The sequence below is a fragment of the Vipera ursinii genome, assembly GCF_947247035.1.
Source record: "Vipera ursinii genome assembly, chromosome: 1".
Lineage (NCBI taxonomy): Eukaryota > Metazoa > Chordata > Lepidosauria > Squamata > Viperidae > Vipera > Vipera ursinii.
The window spans coordinates 354,691,151-354,708,177 of record NC_139512.1 but is presented as its reverse complement, the minus strand read 5'-3'; the positions used below and the strand labels follow the sequence as shown (position 1 = coordinate 354,708,177).

Sequence of the window (17,027 nt, the reverse complement as noted above, 5' to 3'; positions counted from 1 at the left end):
GTGAATGGGGATTTAATGTGTCGTGTGAATGGATGCTTCCGTGCCTTCTGCCTTTTTATCACCCTTGCACTCACCTAGTCCAGAGAGCTAGACCTATTCTGGTCTGTCTTCTCAATCCCCTTGCTTGCTGTATGTCTGAAAAGGCTAGATCAGGGGTCTTCGAACTTGGCCCTTTTATGACTCGTGGACTTCAACTCCCAGAATTCCTTAGCCAGGCACGCTGGCTGAGGAATTCTGGGAGTTGAAGTCCACGAGTCATAAAAGGGCCAAGTTTGAAGACCCCTGGGCTAGATTAACGAAGAAAAAAATGTAACTCAGATGCTTGACGCTTCTTGTAACAGAAACTTCAGCCAGGGTCCAACAAAACAGACTACAGGTAGTCCTCATCTTACAACAACAGAACCTAACATTGCCATTGCTAAGCAAGACTGTTCTTAAGTGATTTTTGCCCCATACTATGACCTTTTTTTGTTACAGTTGCTAAGTAAAGCCTTGCAATTGTTAAGGTTGTCACACTGTTGTGAACTGAAGCTAGCTTCCCCATTGAATTTGTCGGTCAGAGGGTCGCAAAAGGGGATCACCTGACCCCAGGGACACTGCAACAGTCATAAATATGAACCAGTTGTCAGGCAACCAAAGGTACATCACGTGACCATGGGGATGCTGCAACGGTCATAAGGGTGAAAAAGTGTCATAACTTTTTTCAGTGGCATAACTTCAAACGACTAAGTTGAGGACTACCTGTAATTAGATATGTCATTTAATTATCCTATTTTTTCCCATAATGCTGTCGTTCCCAACCTTTTCTTCACCACAAACCACCTTTAAATGCCTTTTGTGCCCACGGCCATCACAGACCCCCAAGACTTAAGATTTAAATCATAACATTTCTTCAAGCCTTTGCGGAACCCATTGTGACAACAACACACACACAAACACACCCTGTTATGGCAGATTGAGAACCACTGCCATAACAAATTGCTGCATCAAACCAATTCTCTCTTTTTTTTTACTATAAAGACTCGTCAGACACAGCAATAAAGATATCTGATTTCATTGTAGGTGATTTCCGGATCTGTTTTGTCTTTCTCAAACAATACAGGCGAATAACACAAACAAAGCTATAGTTTAGCCTGGAATTGCAGAAAATGGCTAGAGTTAAGCGACGGTGCCAAAAATGGAGGCCCAGAACAAAATCCTCATCGAAGGAAAAAAAACATACGGAGTTTCCATCTTCATCTATTCTTCCTTCAAAAGCTTTCCGTCCAAAGTAAGTGTTTCTGTTTCTCATTTTGCTTTGACCTTTCCGAGTAATGTTTCGCAACTTGCAAAAAATATATTATTTTTGTTAAACCTGCATACAGGAAGTCCTTAACTTACAACCACAGCTGAGCTCAAAATATCTGTTGTTAAGTGAGACATTTGTTAAGTGAGTTTTGTTTCGTTCTACGACTTCTCTTGCCTCAGTTGTTAAGTGAATCACTGCAGAGGATAAGTTAGCAACTTGGTTGTTAAGTGTATCTGCCTTCCTCGTTGACTTTGCTTATCAGAAGGTCGCAAAAAAAAAAGTGATCACATGACCCCGGGACACAGCAACGGTCCTAAATAGGAACCAGTTGTCAAGCATCTGAATTTTGATCACATGATCACAGGCCTGCTGCATTGGTCGTAAGTTTGAAAAATGGTCATAAGTCACTTTTTTTCTGCACCGTTATAACTTTGAACGGTCAATAAATGAACTGTTGTAAGTCAAGGACTACCTATATTGCTTGATTAAAGCTTGTGGTTAATGCTCGTTTGCTTTAAGACGGGTCTGTAAAATTGGCCCTTTTATGACGTGTGGACTTCAACTCCCAGAATTCCTCAGCCAGACACGCTGGCTGAGGAATTCTGGGAGTTGAAGTCCACACGTCATAAAAGGGCCAAGTTGGAAGGAAGACCCCTGCTTTAAGAGGATATGTCGTCCCTCGACATTTGGGACCTAAATTTCCATCTCTAAGCGATGCAGTCGTTATATATGTCGCCGAGTGTCCTCACCCAATTTTACAACTTTTTTTTTACCGCGGTGTTTATTTATTCATTAGATTTATATACCGCCCTTCTCCCGAGGGACTCAGGGCAGTGTACAGGGCAATTAAAATATAACATACAAAAGCATAACTGGCTTGCCCCGTTGACTTTGCTTATTGGAAGCTGGCTGGGAAAGTCATAAATGACAATCACAATTTTGCAAAGAAAATGTTAATTTATAGTTGTTTTCAGCAGGTCTCCAGTTACTCTCCGTAGCCAAAGACGGCCTTTCTGTTCCAGGTTTTTAGCTTTGGAGGACATACTAGAAACCCTCAAGCATGTTCTGGCTGCGGCGGTTAGTTGGTGTTGGTGGTGCCAGAGACACGTTGCACACGTAAGTTTGTTTGATATCGAGGGTACCCTACAGGGAGAGGAATCGTTTAGTGTCCATTCGGCACTGGAAAAAAGTGCTTTATGACCATTGTTCGCACTCACAACCATTGCAGCATCCCCGTGGTCCTGTGATCTGTCAGAGCATGCACAGTCTTATTGTGCAGAGGTTACCCAGGAGTAAATACAGTAAACAGTGGTTTGTAATTAAATGTGGTTCATCATACAATATCTGCAAATATACACTAGAAATAAGATATACGTGGTGAAACGGCAAACTCCAATATGCAGCAATTATAGCAGTGTCAGAATCCATTTATATCATATTCATAAATGTATGTTTAAAACATTATTCCATGGATTCTGCCATCTCCCGAAGAGGAGGAAACGGATGTGCATTGAACTGGTATTAGGCATTTCAAAGGAAAAGAGAAGCCTTTTGAACTGGGGAAACAAAAGAGGGGGGGGGCTAGCATCTGGCTTGTGTCACGGAAGAGAGCAATATATGAGGACTGACAGGGATTTTAATTAGGTTTTTAATTTTTAACTCTAATTTTTAATTTATTTTAATTTTTATTTATTCTACAGGGGCCTTTAATTTTAATTTTAGTTTTAACTTCTGTATTTATTCTACATTATTGTTGTTAGCCGCCCTGAGTCTTTCGGGAGATAGGGCAGCATATAAGTCCCAATAATTAATAAATAAACAAACAAACAAACAAACATAAAAGGTCCTAAGTTCCTTTTTCCCAGGAGAGGGATGATACGAGGTAAATGATGGGGGACTGACCAAATGGGGTTAAGGGGGGTTAAACCGGGAACTCTTTATAAGGGTTTAGTTCGTGGAATAATAATAAGTCCTGTCTTGTATTCCTACAACCAAGCATGTCATAGTAAAGATTCTTTTTGGACTAGATTTGGCTCCAAGAGTTTTGTCTTCCTAAGACGTGGTTTAAGGTGGGTCCTGACAAGCAGTCAAATGGATGAGAAAGACTAGCAAAAAAAACTTCCCTTTTATACTCAGACTCTTAAAGGCACAGTCACAGACCCTGCTGTGTCATTCCCATTCTTGCATCATGCACCTTACATTAGATCATTACATAAGCTGTTTAGCCTTTAGATCATTATCCTGACATAATCAAAATGCAGAGGCTTGGCAACTGGCATGTATTTACAATGGTTGCAGCGTCCCGGAGTCATGTGATCACCTTTGGCCACCTTCTGACAAGCAAAATTAATGGGGGAGGCTTGATTTGGACTTGCCCCTTACCGAAGATGTCATAGGGATTTCAGAGCAACCAGGTTTCCTTTGAATCAACTTTGGTTCTTGCCCAACAAGATTTCCTTTGCAGGACTTAAAATGCAACCTGGATGTATTTATGAGTTGGTTATCCTGTCTTTATTAATTTATCAGTCTTACAGCAAAAGGCAAACAGGCATAAATTTGTGGGGCATTACTATACTACTCTAAGCTACAAATATTCCCTTCTATCAATAATTATACATAATATTTGTCCTCTTTTTTCATCACAATAACAGCCCTGTGAGATGGGTTGAGCTGAGGGAGAGAGATCAGCCCCAAAATCACCCAGCTAGCTTTCATATCTAAGACAGGACTAGAATTCACTGTCTCCTAATAATTGGCCCAAAGTCACCCAGCTGACTTTCATGTCAAAGACGGCACTAGAACTCACCATCTCCTGGCGATTGGCCCAAAGTCACCCAGCTGGCTTTCATGGCTAAGGCAGGATTAGAACTCACCACCTCCAAAGTCCTTGGGCCAAAGTCACCTAGTCTGCTTTAATGCCTAAGGTGAGACTAGAACTCATTGTCTCCTGGTGATTGGCCCACAATCATCCAGCCAGCTTTCATGGCAAAGGCGGGACTAGAACTCACCGCCTCCAAAGTCCTTGGGCCAAAGTCACCTAGTTTGCTTTCATGCCTAAAGCGGGACTAGAACTCATCGTCTTCTGGTGATTGGTCCAAAGTCACCCAGCTGGCTTTCATGCCTAAGGCCGGACTAGAACTCATTGTCTCCTGGTGATTGGCCCAAAGTCACCCACCTAGCTTTCATAGCTAAGGCAGGATTAGAACTCACCGCCTCTAAAGTCCTTGGGCCAAAGTCACCTAGTGTCTGCTTTCGTGGCTAAGGCGGGACTAGAATTCACCCTCTCCAAAGTCACGTACTCGGCTTTCGTGCCTATGGTGGGACTAGGCCCAATGTCTAAGCCAGCATCTTGTCCACTACTCCAAAAATAAAACAGTTCTTCACTTGGCACCCATTTCCTTCATCTCTCCACGAATCCTGTCGAAACGTGATTTCTTTCCCTTTCCAGATTTTTCGCATCTTTGTGAATGCAGCCTTTCTTTCGCACACATACCGGGAGGAGCTGAAGACACTCGGGGCCGAAGTCAAAAACCTGGAAAGGGAGGTGGCTAAGCTGAGGTCAATTCTCCAAGTTAGTTACACCTCACTACAGTTGAAGCTTCTGCACTCCGCCCATTAAATTCTGTCCTTCATCTTTACGATTGGAAAGATCAGGAAATACCATGTATTGTTAAGCAAAGTTAGTTCGCTAAAGGGCAGGGGGTCCTCAACCTTGGCAACTTTAAGACTTGTGGACTTCAACTCCCAGAATTCCTCAGCCAGCATGCCTGGCTGAGGAATTCTGGGAGTTGAAGTCCACAAGCTGGGGGGGGTCTTCAAACTTGGTCATGTATGTAGTTATGTAGTTTAACTTAGATGTTTTAATGCTTTTCAAGTTTTCTGCTTTAATACTGTAAGATGCTTTTTAAACTTTAATCGATATATATATGTTTTGAACGCTAAGCTTCCCAGGGATGGGCGACTATAGAAATCAATCACTTAATGCGTGAACCCAGATAGTGAATTGTTAATGGATGTCTGAGTCCTTCTGGATCAGATGTAATAAGGAATAGCTGAGAGCTGTCCCGGTTCAATTGAGATGGTGGTCTGCCTTTGGTGATTTTTCTTCTCTGGATTTGTGCCAGCAGGGAGGGCCTACTCCAGATCCTGTCAGTCAAAGAACTCTGACTATCGGGATCCGGAAGAAAGGCCTTCTCTGCTGCATCACACTCGCCCCCCTCCCTTGGAAACATCTTGCCCCAAGGCAGGGGTCTTCAAACGTGGTGACTTGAAGACTTGTGGACTTCCACTCCCTCTTGCACTAGGCCAAGGATAGGCAACCTTGACTCTTTTATGACTCGTGGACTTCAACTCCCAGAATTCCTGAGCCAGCTTGGAAACCTCTCCCCTTTCCCCTCAGCGTGGCCGGCTCAGGAATTCTGGGAGTTGAAGTCCACGAGTCATCAAAAGAGCCAAGGTTGCCTACCGCTGCACTAGGCCAAATCCCCCCTCTTTAAAAATTAGGAGAATAAAAACATTATAAATAACTAGAAGTAGATAAGCAAAGAAAACCTTTATAAACTGTAGGCAAAGGAATGCAGAGATGACCTTGGGGAGGTATGATAGAGGTATTAAAAAAGGACAGAAGGAGGAGAGGGGAGGGATGGAGGGAACGAAAGAGAGGAAAGAGAGAGAGAGAGGGAAGCAAAATGGCAAGCTGGGCAGCAAACGAATTTAACAACTAATAGTAAATAGATTTTTTTTTCTTCCTCAAGCAGAATAAAAGTACGGCAGCGTCTGCGGGAAGCCTGCCTTGCCAGCTCTCTCCAAACCTATTGTCAGCTTCTCCCGCACATACACAGCTCAGCGTCACACAACCCACACCGTTGTCTTCGCAAAAGCTAGAGATTCCCCCGCCACCCCCGCTGCCTCCCCCACTGCCGCCCCCACCGCCACCAGTATCCCTCGGTTTCAAAAGACGGAGTGACCCAAAGGTAAGACGGAACTTAACACCTCACAGGGAGAAAGTTTCGAACTTCTTTTGCAAAGGAAAGGCTTTGTGAGGCGTGGAAAGGCTAGCCTGCACAAAATCTGGTGGGCTACAATTGACTTCATGAGAGACACAGGTAGTCCTCACTTAACGGCTGCTCCTTCAGCCACCATTCAGAGTTAAGGTGGCACAAAAGGAATCTTTCTTACAAGCTATCCCCACAAGTTACAACTCTTGCAGCTTCCTTGAGGTTACGCCAACAATATAGGGGTGTTTGACAGCCTGCCTGTATTACAACCGCAGGGACATTTCAATGATTAAGGGACTAGGCTGGTAACCAGGAGACATGAATTCTAGTCCCACCTTAGGCATGAAAGCCGGCTGGGTAACTGTGGGCCAATCATCAGGAGATGGTGAGTTCTAGTCCTGCCTTAATCATGAAAGCTAGCTGGGTGACTTTGGGCCAATCACCAGGAGACGGTGAGTTCTAGTCCTGCCTCACGCACAAAAGCTAGCTGGGTGACTTTGGGCCAATCACCAGGAAACGGTGAGTTCTAGTCTCGCCTTAAGCATAAAAGCCGGCTGGGTGACTTCGGGCCAATCATCAGGAGATGGTGAGTTCTAGTCCTGCCTCACACATGAAAGCTAGCTGGGTGAACTTTCGGCCAATCACCAGGAGACTGGGAGTTCTAGTCCTGCCTTAGGCACTAAAGTCAGTTGGGTGACTGAACCAATCTCTCTCTCAACCAACCCACCTCATAGGGTTGTTGTGGGGAAAATAGGAGGAGGAAGGATTAGTCTCTGTGTTCACCCCCTTGAGCTGTTTATGAAAATAATAAAGGCAGGATGTAAATAAATAAAAGTAAAAATATTGCAGTTTCCTATTCTGTTCCTTCGCTGTCCATGTGTACCAAAACATTTGACTGGTGATTGTTGGTCTTTGTTGAAGTGAGGAAATTCTACTGCAATTGTACAGTTTTGTGCTCACCTCTGAGGCCTACCCAACCCTCTGAGGTCCCAGCCAACCTGGGAGCTACAGGAATCTGCTCTCATATATTTAAATTATGACAGAAACGGCAACGTAGATGGGAAGAAGCTTTTGTTGTTAGTTGCAAAGTCGTGTCCGGCCCCTCGCGACCCCATTGACAATGTTCCTCCAGGCCTTCCTGTCCTCTACCATGTTCTGGAGTCCATTTAAGCTCACGTCTACTGCTTCAGTGACTCCATCCAGCCACCTCATTCTCTGTCGTCCCCTTCTTCTCTTGCCCTCAACCTTTCCCGGCATTAGGCTCTTCTCCAGTGAGTCCTTCCTTCTCATTAGGTGGCCAAAGGATTTGAGTTTTAGCTTCAGGATCTGGCCTTCAAAAGAGCAGTCAGGGTTGATCTCCTCTAGGACCGACCGGTTTGAATGCCTCGCAGTCCAAGGGCCTCGCAGGAGTCTTCTCCAGCACCACAGTTCAAAGGCCTCCATTCTTTGGCGCTCGGCCTTTCTTATAGTCCAACTTTCACAGCCATACATTGCAACTGGGAAGACCACAGCCTTGACCATACGCACTTTTGTTGGCAGGGTGACGTCTCTGCTTTTTTAGTGTGCTATTAAAATTTGCCATGGCTTTCCTCCCCAGGAGCAAGCGTCTTTTAATTTCTTGGCTGCAGTCCCCGTCTGCGGTGAAGCATTTAAAACCACCTAAAATCCAACCCTTTGCTGAAGGCAGCCAATCAAACAGCTCCAAACAAATCCCTAATAAATGTTTTGTTTTCATAGTTGAGTGACTCATGGATTCTGACCTCCCTTTTCAATTTATTTTCTTCAAATTTAGCCCGTCCCGTTAAAAAAGGACATCCCACTACAAATAACACCCCAGGATCTTCTGAACGTTAAACTGAAGAAGACCAAGAGTGAACCAGCAGTGGATAAGGTAATCCTGAAACGAGCAACTTGCAGCTCAGTTAAACTGTTTTCCACATGCAGGGAATCCTCAACGTGGGCTAATGCCTCCTTAAGTAACACCAGCTGCCTGCAATTAGTGCAGGTTCGAGTCCCACCAGGCTCAAGGTCGACTCAGCCTTCCATCCTTCCGAGGTAGGTAAAATGAGGACCCAGATTGTTGGGGGCAATAAGCTGACTTTGTAATAATGCCGCTTGGGGGGTGTATGAAAGCCCTAATAAGCAGGCATATACATAGAATGAAGGCTACTGCTAAGCTTGTAAGCCGCCCTGAGTCTTCAGAGAAGGGTGGGATATAAATGGAATTAAAAAAAACACGTATGGCCCCAAATTTCTGTGGCTAAGCAAGACAGTTCTCAAGTGAGTTTGGTCCCATTTTACGACCTTTCTTGCCACCGTTGTTAAGTGAATGATTGCAGTTGTTGATTTAGTAGCCGGGTTGTGAAGGGAATCAGGTTTCCCCTTCGATTTGGTCGGAAGGTCACAAAAAGGTTGACTCAGCCTTCCATCCTTCCGAGGTAGGTAAAATGAGGACCCAGATTGTTGGGGGCAATAAGCTGACTTTGTAATAATGCCGCTTGGGGTGTGTGTGTGAAAGCCCTAATAAGCAGGCATATACATAGAATGAAGGCTACTGCTAAGCTTGTAAGCCGCCCTGAGTTTTCGGAGAAGGGCGGGATATAAATGGAATTTTTTTTAAAAAAGGGGGGGTCACATGACCCCGGCACTCTGCAACCGTCATAAATATGAATCGAGCGTCCGAATTTTGATCACGTGACCTCGGGAATGCTGGAACGGTTGTAAGGGTGAAAAACAGTCCTAAGTCACTTTTTCCAGCGCTGTTATAACTTTAAATGGTCACTAAATGAATTTCTGTCCCAAAGGTGCTTTTTCAAGAGGCAACTGGACTTCCTTATTTTTCTTTGAAGATGTTTCGCTTGTCCTCCAAGAAGCTTCTTCAGCTCTGACTGGATGGTGGGGAATGGAAGGATTTATACTCCTTGCAGACAGCCGGTCATTTGCATCCTTTAGAGCAGGGGTGTCAAATTGCTGGCCCGTGGGCCGGACGCGTCACGACGAAACCGTGCTCACCCCATTGCCAGCAATGGGGAAAAAGCTCCGATACGTCGCGCGACATCACGTAACGTCGCGAGGTTGACATACCTGCTTTGAAGAGTCCTTGAGGCCACCTGGAGGTTTACCTGTGCCCTCAGGGTCACCTGAGTGGTGTATATGGGTGGGGAGCCTTCTTGAACCTGCTGAAAGGACTGTGTTGTACAAAAAGAGGTTGTTTGGGGAACAGAAGAACCACTTCATCAACGCGTGTCACAACACAGGAGAATAAACCCATCAGGACAAGATTCAGCAGTCCATCTGCATTGAAAAGACAAAGACCGCACTTTCGAAGACAGCAAAGTCCACATTTTGGACAGGGAGGACCGCTGGCTTGAAAGAGGGGTCAAAGAGGCCATCTGTGTCAAAACTGAACAGACATCTGTCAACAGAGGGGGAGGGATACGACATCATCTATCTCCAGTCTACAACATGGTCCTCTCAGCAGTTCCAAGAAGGCTCCACACCCATTTGCACCACTCAGGTGACGCAGACAAACCTCCAAATGGCCTCAACGACTTCTAAAAGAAGGCAAATGACCAGATGTCTGCGATCCTCCCTGTCCAAAATGTGGACTTTGCTGTCTTTGAAAGAGCGGTCTTTGTCTTTTAAATGCAGACGGGCTGCTGACTCTTGTCCTGATGGGTTTGTTCTCCTATATCACAGACAAATCTCCAAGCGGCCTCAACGACCCTCATAAAAGAATGCAAATGACCAGTTTTTCTGCAAGGCGTATAAATCCTTCCATTCCCCGCCGTTCCAGTCAGAGCTGAAGAAGCTTCTCGGATGAGAGGTAAAACATCTTCAAAGAAAAACAAGAAAGTCCAGTTGGCCTCCTGACAAAGGTACCTTTGGGACAAGCCTAACCTGGATCTCTGCAGACAATGAAACGAACGGTTATAAGTCAAGGACTGCCTGTAGGTTATGAACAACGGTCTTGGCAGGCTTTCCTTGCAAGTCTCTGTGTGAAGAAACAATACAGGCAGTTCTCAAGTTACAATCACAACAGCGAGCAGCTCGTTCACGTTTAAGTAAGGTGGTCGCGATGTGACCACACCTGATTTTATCGTGGTTTTTTTTTTTACCCTGGTCGTTAAGTCAGGCCTCACATTATTACATGGCCCCATGGCGTGTCGTACTTTAGCACTGATCCCAAGGACTGCAGCCTGGGGAAATTTCAGAATTGAATTATTTATTAAATTTATTTTGCCACCCATCTCTCAACGAGGAGTCTGTGGGCGAATTAGAATCTCGTTTGAATAGACAAGACAGCATGGGTAACGTTTGACTTAACAGCCATTCATTTAGGGACCGTGGTGGCTTTTAAGAAGAGACTGGACAACCAGTTGCCTGAAATGGCACGGGGTCTCCTGCCTGAGCAGGGGGTCGGACTAGAGCAGGGCTTTTCAACCTTTTCACCCATTGTACCGCTTTTATTATTTATTATTATTTTATTATTATATTTTATTATTTATTATTATTTAAATTTATGTACCGCCCTATTCCTGTAGGACTCAGGGCGGTTTACAGGGAAAAATTAAAATACATCACATACAAAATTAAAACAATTAAAACTAAGATTAAATTAAATCCCTGGATTTAGACTAAAACCCCATTAATTATATAATTAAAACCCCTCGAGTCTGGGCCAGACAGCTCGAAAAACCAGGTTTTCAAGTCCCTGCGAAATGAGCGAAGGTCGGGGGCAGTCCTAAGCTCCGTGGGAAGTTGGTTCCAAAGGGCTGGCGCGCCCACAGAGAACGCCCTTCTCCTAGGAATAACCCGCCGGCATTCCTTAACCGGCGGTTAAGGAGTGCCAGCGGGTGATCCCCAGGGGGAGGGCATTCTCTGTGGGCGCACCTGCCCTTTGGAATGATTTACCGGTGGAACTTCGGACCGCCCCCGATCTGCGTTCATTTCGCCGGGACCTGAAAACTTGGTTTTTCGATCTATCAGGCCTGGACTGAAGGGGTTTTAGCTTTTAATATTGTTTTAATTGTTGGGCTTAAGTAATTTAATCTATTTTAATTTTATACTATTTTTATATTGTATTTTATGCTGCCCTGTAAACCGCCCTGAGTCCTTCGGGAATAGGGCGGTATAACAATTTAATTAAATAAATAAATAAACCGGCGGTACCCTAAGAAGGCCTTCCCTGTGGGAGTGCATAGGACGATGGGAAGTTGATGCCGGCAGCAGGTGTTCCCTTAGATAATCTGGACCCAAGCCATTTAGAGCTTTATAGGTCATTACCAGCACCTTGAATCTCACCCGGAGGGCAACCGGAAGCCAATGCAGCTCACGGAGAAGAGGTGTTACACGGGAGTATCGGGAAACTCCCATAACAACTCGCGCAGCTGCATTCTGCACCAGTTGAAGTTTCCGAGTGGTCCTCAAGGGCAGCCCCATGTAGAGAACGTTGCAGTAGTCTAGCCGGGAGGTCACGAGCGCATGGGTGACTGTGCGTAGGGCATCTCGGTCCAGATAGGGCCTCAACTGGCACACCAGACGAAGCTGGGCAAAAGCCCCCCAGGTCACGGCTCCTATGTGATCTTCAAAATTGAGCCGTGAGTCCAAGAGGACGCCCAAGTTGCGAGCCCTATCGACGTGGGGGAACACCTCCCCCCCATCATTAGTGGTGGAACAACCTGGTTTATCCGAGATGCCGGTATGCACAGCCACTCAGTCTTGGCAGGATTGAGACGAAGCCTGTTTCTCCCCATCCAAACCTGGACCACTTCCAGGCAACGGGACATCACGTTGAGGGCATCACTGGGTTGGTTAGGGGTGGAGAGAAAAAGTTGGGTATCATCAGCGTACTGATGATACCCCACCCCGAAACCACGAATGATCTCGCCCAGCGGTTTCATGTAGATGTTGAACAGGAGGGGAGAGAGGACCGACCCCTAAGGGACTCCACAAACATGAGTACTCGGGGCGGACCTCTGCCCTCCCGTCAACACCAACTGCGAGTACAGGTAGTCCTTGACTTACAACAGTTTGCTTAGTGACTGTTAGGAGTTACAATGTCACTGAAAAAAGTGCCCCCCCAAGCCACAGCCGAGCAAGACACCTGCCTGCCCGCCCGGCGGCGCTCTTCCTCCTATTTTCATTGTTGTGAGCATTTCTGTTGAGGATTGGCAGTGGGGGTGGGGTGGGGGGTGTTTGGTTTTTATTCCCCCCCCGTCTGCTGGGTGGTTGCAGCAGGTTTTGATCACTTCACATGACCCTGGAACACTGTGACCGTCATAAATATGAATCAGTTGCCAAGCATCTGAATGTAAATCACAAGGCCCTGGAGATGCTGCAACATTCCAGCTGATGGGCACTTCCTCTGGGCTCAGAAGTGCCAGGATCAGCGCTGATCTCCAGCTGGATCCTGGCACTGATCCTGGCGCTTCTGCTGAGCCCCGACAGCCCTGCAGCTCCAGCCGTCTCTCGCTCAGGCTTGTGCGGTGCTGCCACCGGTTCAGCTCATTCCCCTCCCCCGCTGCCACTTCTCTAGGATGGTCGCATACCACCTGCCGGGTGCCAATGTACCACAGGTGGTACCCGTGCCACTGGTTGAAAAGCCCTGGACTAGATGACCTCCAGGCTCCCTTCCAATTTTGTGATTCCGTGATTCTGTTATTCTGAGATGAGAAAGTACCGTGTTTTTTCCCCCACCCCTTCCTCTTTCAGAAAATGTCCCCATTCCAGGGAGGCAAGGCCGTAATTTCTCTCCAGGCCCTGCAGAGCGTCCGTCTCCAGTCCAAACCTCCCCAGCCACTTCCTCGCCTTACAAATCTTCTCAAGTAAGAAGTTCGCCCTGCTGCGAAATTGACGGAGACGTCTTTATGATTCGTGCTTGAACTTGGTCCACTGAGCGATTTCTTAGTGCTAAACCCTGCCCTTTTTTTTTCTTCTTTCTCCTTCAGCACTCCCAGCAAAGACGGCTTAGATTTCCGAAAACACTTGAAAAAAGTGGCTATTAAAAGGTAAAGAAAAAAGAAGAAAAAAACATTTTGCCGTCTACCAATAATTGAGGTTGGGGATAGGATGGGTGCCCAGTTGGCCTGGGGACGCGAATGGCAACATTCATAATAACTCATAACTTTTAACTTTATTGTCCCTTCGAATGCACACTAAAAGGAAATTTCGTTGCCCTCAGCTCTGCGAGGGTCCCCACCTCCGATATAGACTACATAAATAGGACGAAAATAAGTGAATAAAGGCAGAATTATGCATAGAGCCACATATGGAAACTCATCAAGGAGAGAAGCAACCTGGAACTAAGGAGAAACTTCTTGACAGTGAGAACAACTAACCAGTGGAACAACCTGCCTCCGGAAGCTGTGGGTGCTCCATCACTGGAAATTTTTAAGAAGAGACTAGACAGCCATTTGCCTGGAATATAGTATAGGGTTTCCTGCCTGAGCAGGGTGTTGGACTAGATGACCTCCAAGGTCGCTTCCAACTACTTTATTAATTAATTAATTTATTTATTTTATTACATTTATATACCGCCCTTTCCCGAAGGACTCAGGGCGGTTTACAGGGTGATTAAAAAACCAAGATACAAAAGTTAAAAACAAATTTAAAAAAAATTATATTTGTCCCTGCATAAATAAAACCCCAGTTAAAATAATAATAATATATTATTATTATTATTATTATTATTATTATTATTATTATTATTATTATTATTATTATTATTATTATTATTAATCCTATGACACAGAGAAACAATACAGTCCAGTTCAGGTTATGTATATATGTGCATGGCGAGAAAAACGAATCTTAGGAGTTTACCAGACGGAGGGCAAGTGGGAAATGACCCAAAGTTCTAGATAGATAGTCCTCGATTACGATCACAATTGGATCCGGTTGCTAAGGGATACCGGTCACTGAGTGAGCCGTCATGCCACTGAACCCGATTTTACAACTTTTTTTTTTTTGGTGCAAAAAATGCATAACTGCCTCCCCTGGGACACCTGATCTAAAATTAGGCACTTGGGAACCGGCATGTATTTATGATGGTCGTGTGATCGCCATTTCTCCCAGCCGGTTTCTGGCAAGCAAAGCCAATAGGGGAAGCCAGATTTGCTTAAAGTCCAGATGATTCATTTAACAACTGCAAGTGATTTGCTGAACAACCGTGGCAAAACAGGTTGTAAAATTTAACGCAATTAGCAATTGCGTCACAAGAGAAATTCTGGTCCTATGGCCACAATGGAGCCTAAAATTTCCCTTGCTCAGCGAGACACATTTGTTAAGCGAATTTTGCCCCGTTTTATGACCTTCCTTGGAACGGTTGCTAAGTGAATCGCTGCAGTTGTTAAAAGTTACTAATACGGTTGGTTGTTAAAACGGATCTAGCTTCCCCTATTGTCTTTGCTTGTCGGAAGGTCACCAAACATGACAGCCTGACCCTGGGACGTTGTAACCGTCGTAAATATGAGTCAATTGCCAAGCGTCTGAATTTTGATCAGGTGACCCTGGGGATGTTGCAAGAGCTGTAAATGAAAAATGGTCCTAAGTCACTTTTTTCCGTGCCGGTGCAACTGTCATGGAAAAACACCAAAGGAAAAGACGAGACAGCAACACAAAACAATAATTCTTACTTTAAGATTCAGAGGTTTATTTTTCTACTAATTTGGATCATAGCATAATAACATAACTTCACTTACATTAACAACCCATTGCAATGAGGACCATATGGCAATAGGTAAAAGGTCCCCCGCACGTGCGTGCTAGTCGTTTCCAACTCTGGGGGCCGGTGCTCATCTCCCTTTCAAAGCCGAAGAGCCAGCGCTTGTCCGAGGACGTCTCCGTGGTCCTGTGGCCGGCATGACTGGACGCCAAAGGCGCACGGAACGCTGTTACCTTCCCACCGGAGTGGTCCCTATTTTTCTACTTGCATTTTTACGTGCTTTCGAACTGCTAGGTTGGCAGAAGCTGGGACGAGTAACAGGCGCTCGCTCTGCTACGCGGCACTCGGGATTCGACCCGCCAAACTGCCGACCTTCTGATCGACAAGCTCAGTGGCCTAATCCACTGAGCCAAAAGGACAGCTATAGGCCAATGGCAAATCAATCAGCTCCAGTCCCAACCTTTTATATCCTTTCTCGTTCTAAGACTGTAGTCAGATGGTCCGCTGACTTCTGCTGACGTTTGCTGATTTTTTACTGACCTCCTGCTGACCTTCTGCTGAACGTTCCACGTATACCCGTGAAGACTGGAACCCGCATCCATCAGCTACTTTCAGTTCCCCTTTTTCCCACGGTTACAATACTCATGTTCCAAATATACATAGAACTATCTACTTTGCAATTTATATTGCACAAAGCTCAGCAGATTACAAATAGTACATTTTTATTGCGAAACAGCATAAAGTTCAAGTTAAAGCTTTGAATGACTACTGTGGGGGACCTTGTCCCGAAGGCCGGACAAGAAGCAATGGATGGAAACTAACCAAGGAGAGAAGCAACCTAGAACTAAGGAAAAATTTCATGTCAATTAAAACAATTAACCAGTGGAACTACCTGCCTCCAGAAGCGGTGATTGCTCCAACACTGGAAATTTTTAAGAAGAGACTGGACAGCCATTTGCCTGAAATGGTATAGGGTCTCCTGCCTGAACAGGGGGTTTGACTAGATGACCTCCAAAGTCCCTTTCAACTGTTATTCTGTTACTCAAACAAAGGGAAAGATTGGAGAGATGTTAGCAGTCTTCCAATATGTCAGGGGCTGCCCCAAAGAAGAGGGAGTCAAGCTATTCTCCAAAGCGCCTGAAGGGAGGACAAGAAGCAATAGATGGAAACTCATCAAGGAGAGAAGCAACCTAGAACTAAGGAGAAACTTCCTGGCAGTGAGAACAATTAACCAGTGGAACAACCTGCCTCCAGAAGCTTTGAATACTCCAACACTGGAGGTTTCTAAGAAGAGACTGGACAGCCATTTGTCTGAAATGGTATAGGGTTTCCTGTCTGAGCAGGGGGTTGGACTAGATGACCTCCAAGGTTGCTTCCAACTTTATTATTATTATTATTGTTGTTGTTGTTGTTGTTTGTTCCAGCTCTATCTTACTATATGAGGAAGGGACTATATTTTCATCTCCCACAGTGCCGTTCTAACTTTGAACGGTCACTAAATGAGCCGTTATAGGTCAAGGACTGTCTGTAACGTGGTGCTATTATTATTTTTTTCTCAACCAGGAGTCCAGGGGGGACACCAATGAACAACAAAGAAAACATTGAGACAGGCACAGGGCTAACGCCACTCATGACCCAGGCTCTCCGGCGGAAATTCCAGGCAAGGCTATCTCAAAATGTATATTGCTGTCCCAGCTTATCTTCATTTCCCGGGAAAATTGGACCCGTGGAGAGTAGAAAAACGTCTTTGTAGGAAGTCCTTGACTTAGGACCACACTGAAGCCCCAAACTCCCTTTGTTAAGTTATTTATTTATTTATTTATTTTATATTTAAATTTATATACCGCCCTCTTCCCGTAGGACTCAGGGCGGTTTACAGGGAAAAATAAAAGTGAAAATACATCATATACAATTAAAAATGATTAAAACTAAGATTAAATCAATCCCTGAGCTTAACTAAACCCCCATTAATTAAAAATTAAAACCCCTCAGTCTGGGCCAGACAACTCAAAAAACCAAGTTTTCAAGTCCCTACGAAATGAGCGAAGGTCGGGGGCGGTCCTAAGCTCCGTGGGAA

At 45.2% G+C, this 17,027-nt stretch overlaps 1 protein-coding gene across 1 annotated transcript; it reads left to right on the top strand.

Moving 5' to 3' along the window:
• Positions 1 to 1,115: 1,115 nt before the first annotated feature.
• PRR11 (proline rich 11) lies at positions 1,116 to 16,703 on the top strand (the record flags this gene model as incomplete). Its single annotated transcript, XM_083379610.1, has 8 exons — positions 1,116 to 1,270; positions 2,266 to 2,404; positions 4,737 to 4,859; positions 6,043 to 6,261; positions 8,078 to 8,176; positions 13,000 to 13,112; positions 13,236 to 13,295; positions 16,514 to 16,703. Exons 1-8 carry the CDS (start codon positions 1,149 to 1,151, stop codon positions 16,701 to 16,703), a joined length of 1,065 nt encoding a protein of 354 aa, XP_083235736.1. The 5' UTR covers positions 1,116 to 1,148.
• Positions 16,704 to 17,027: the final 324 nt, after the last annotated feature.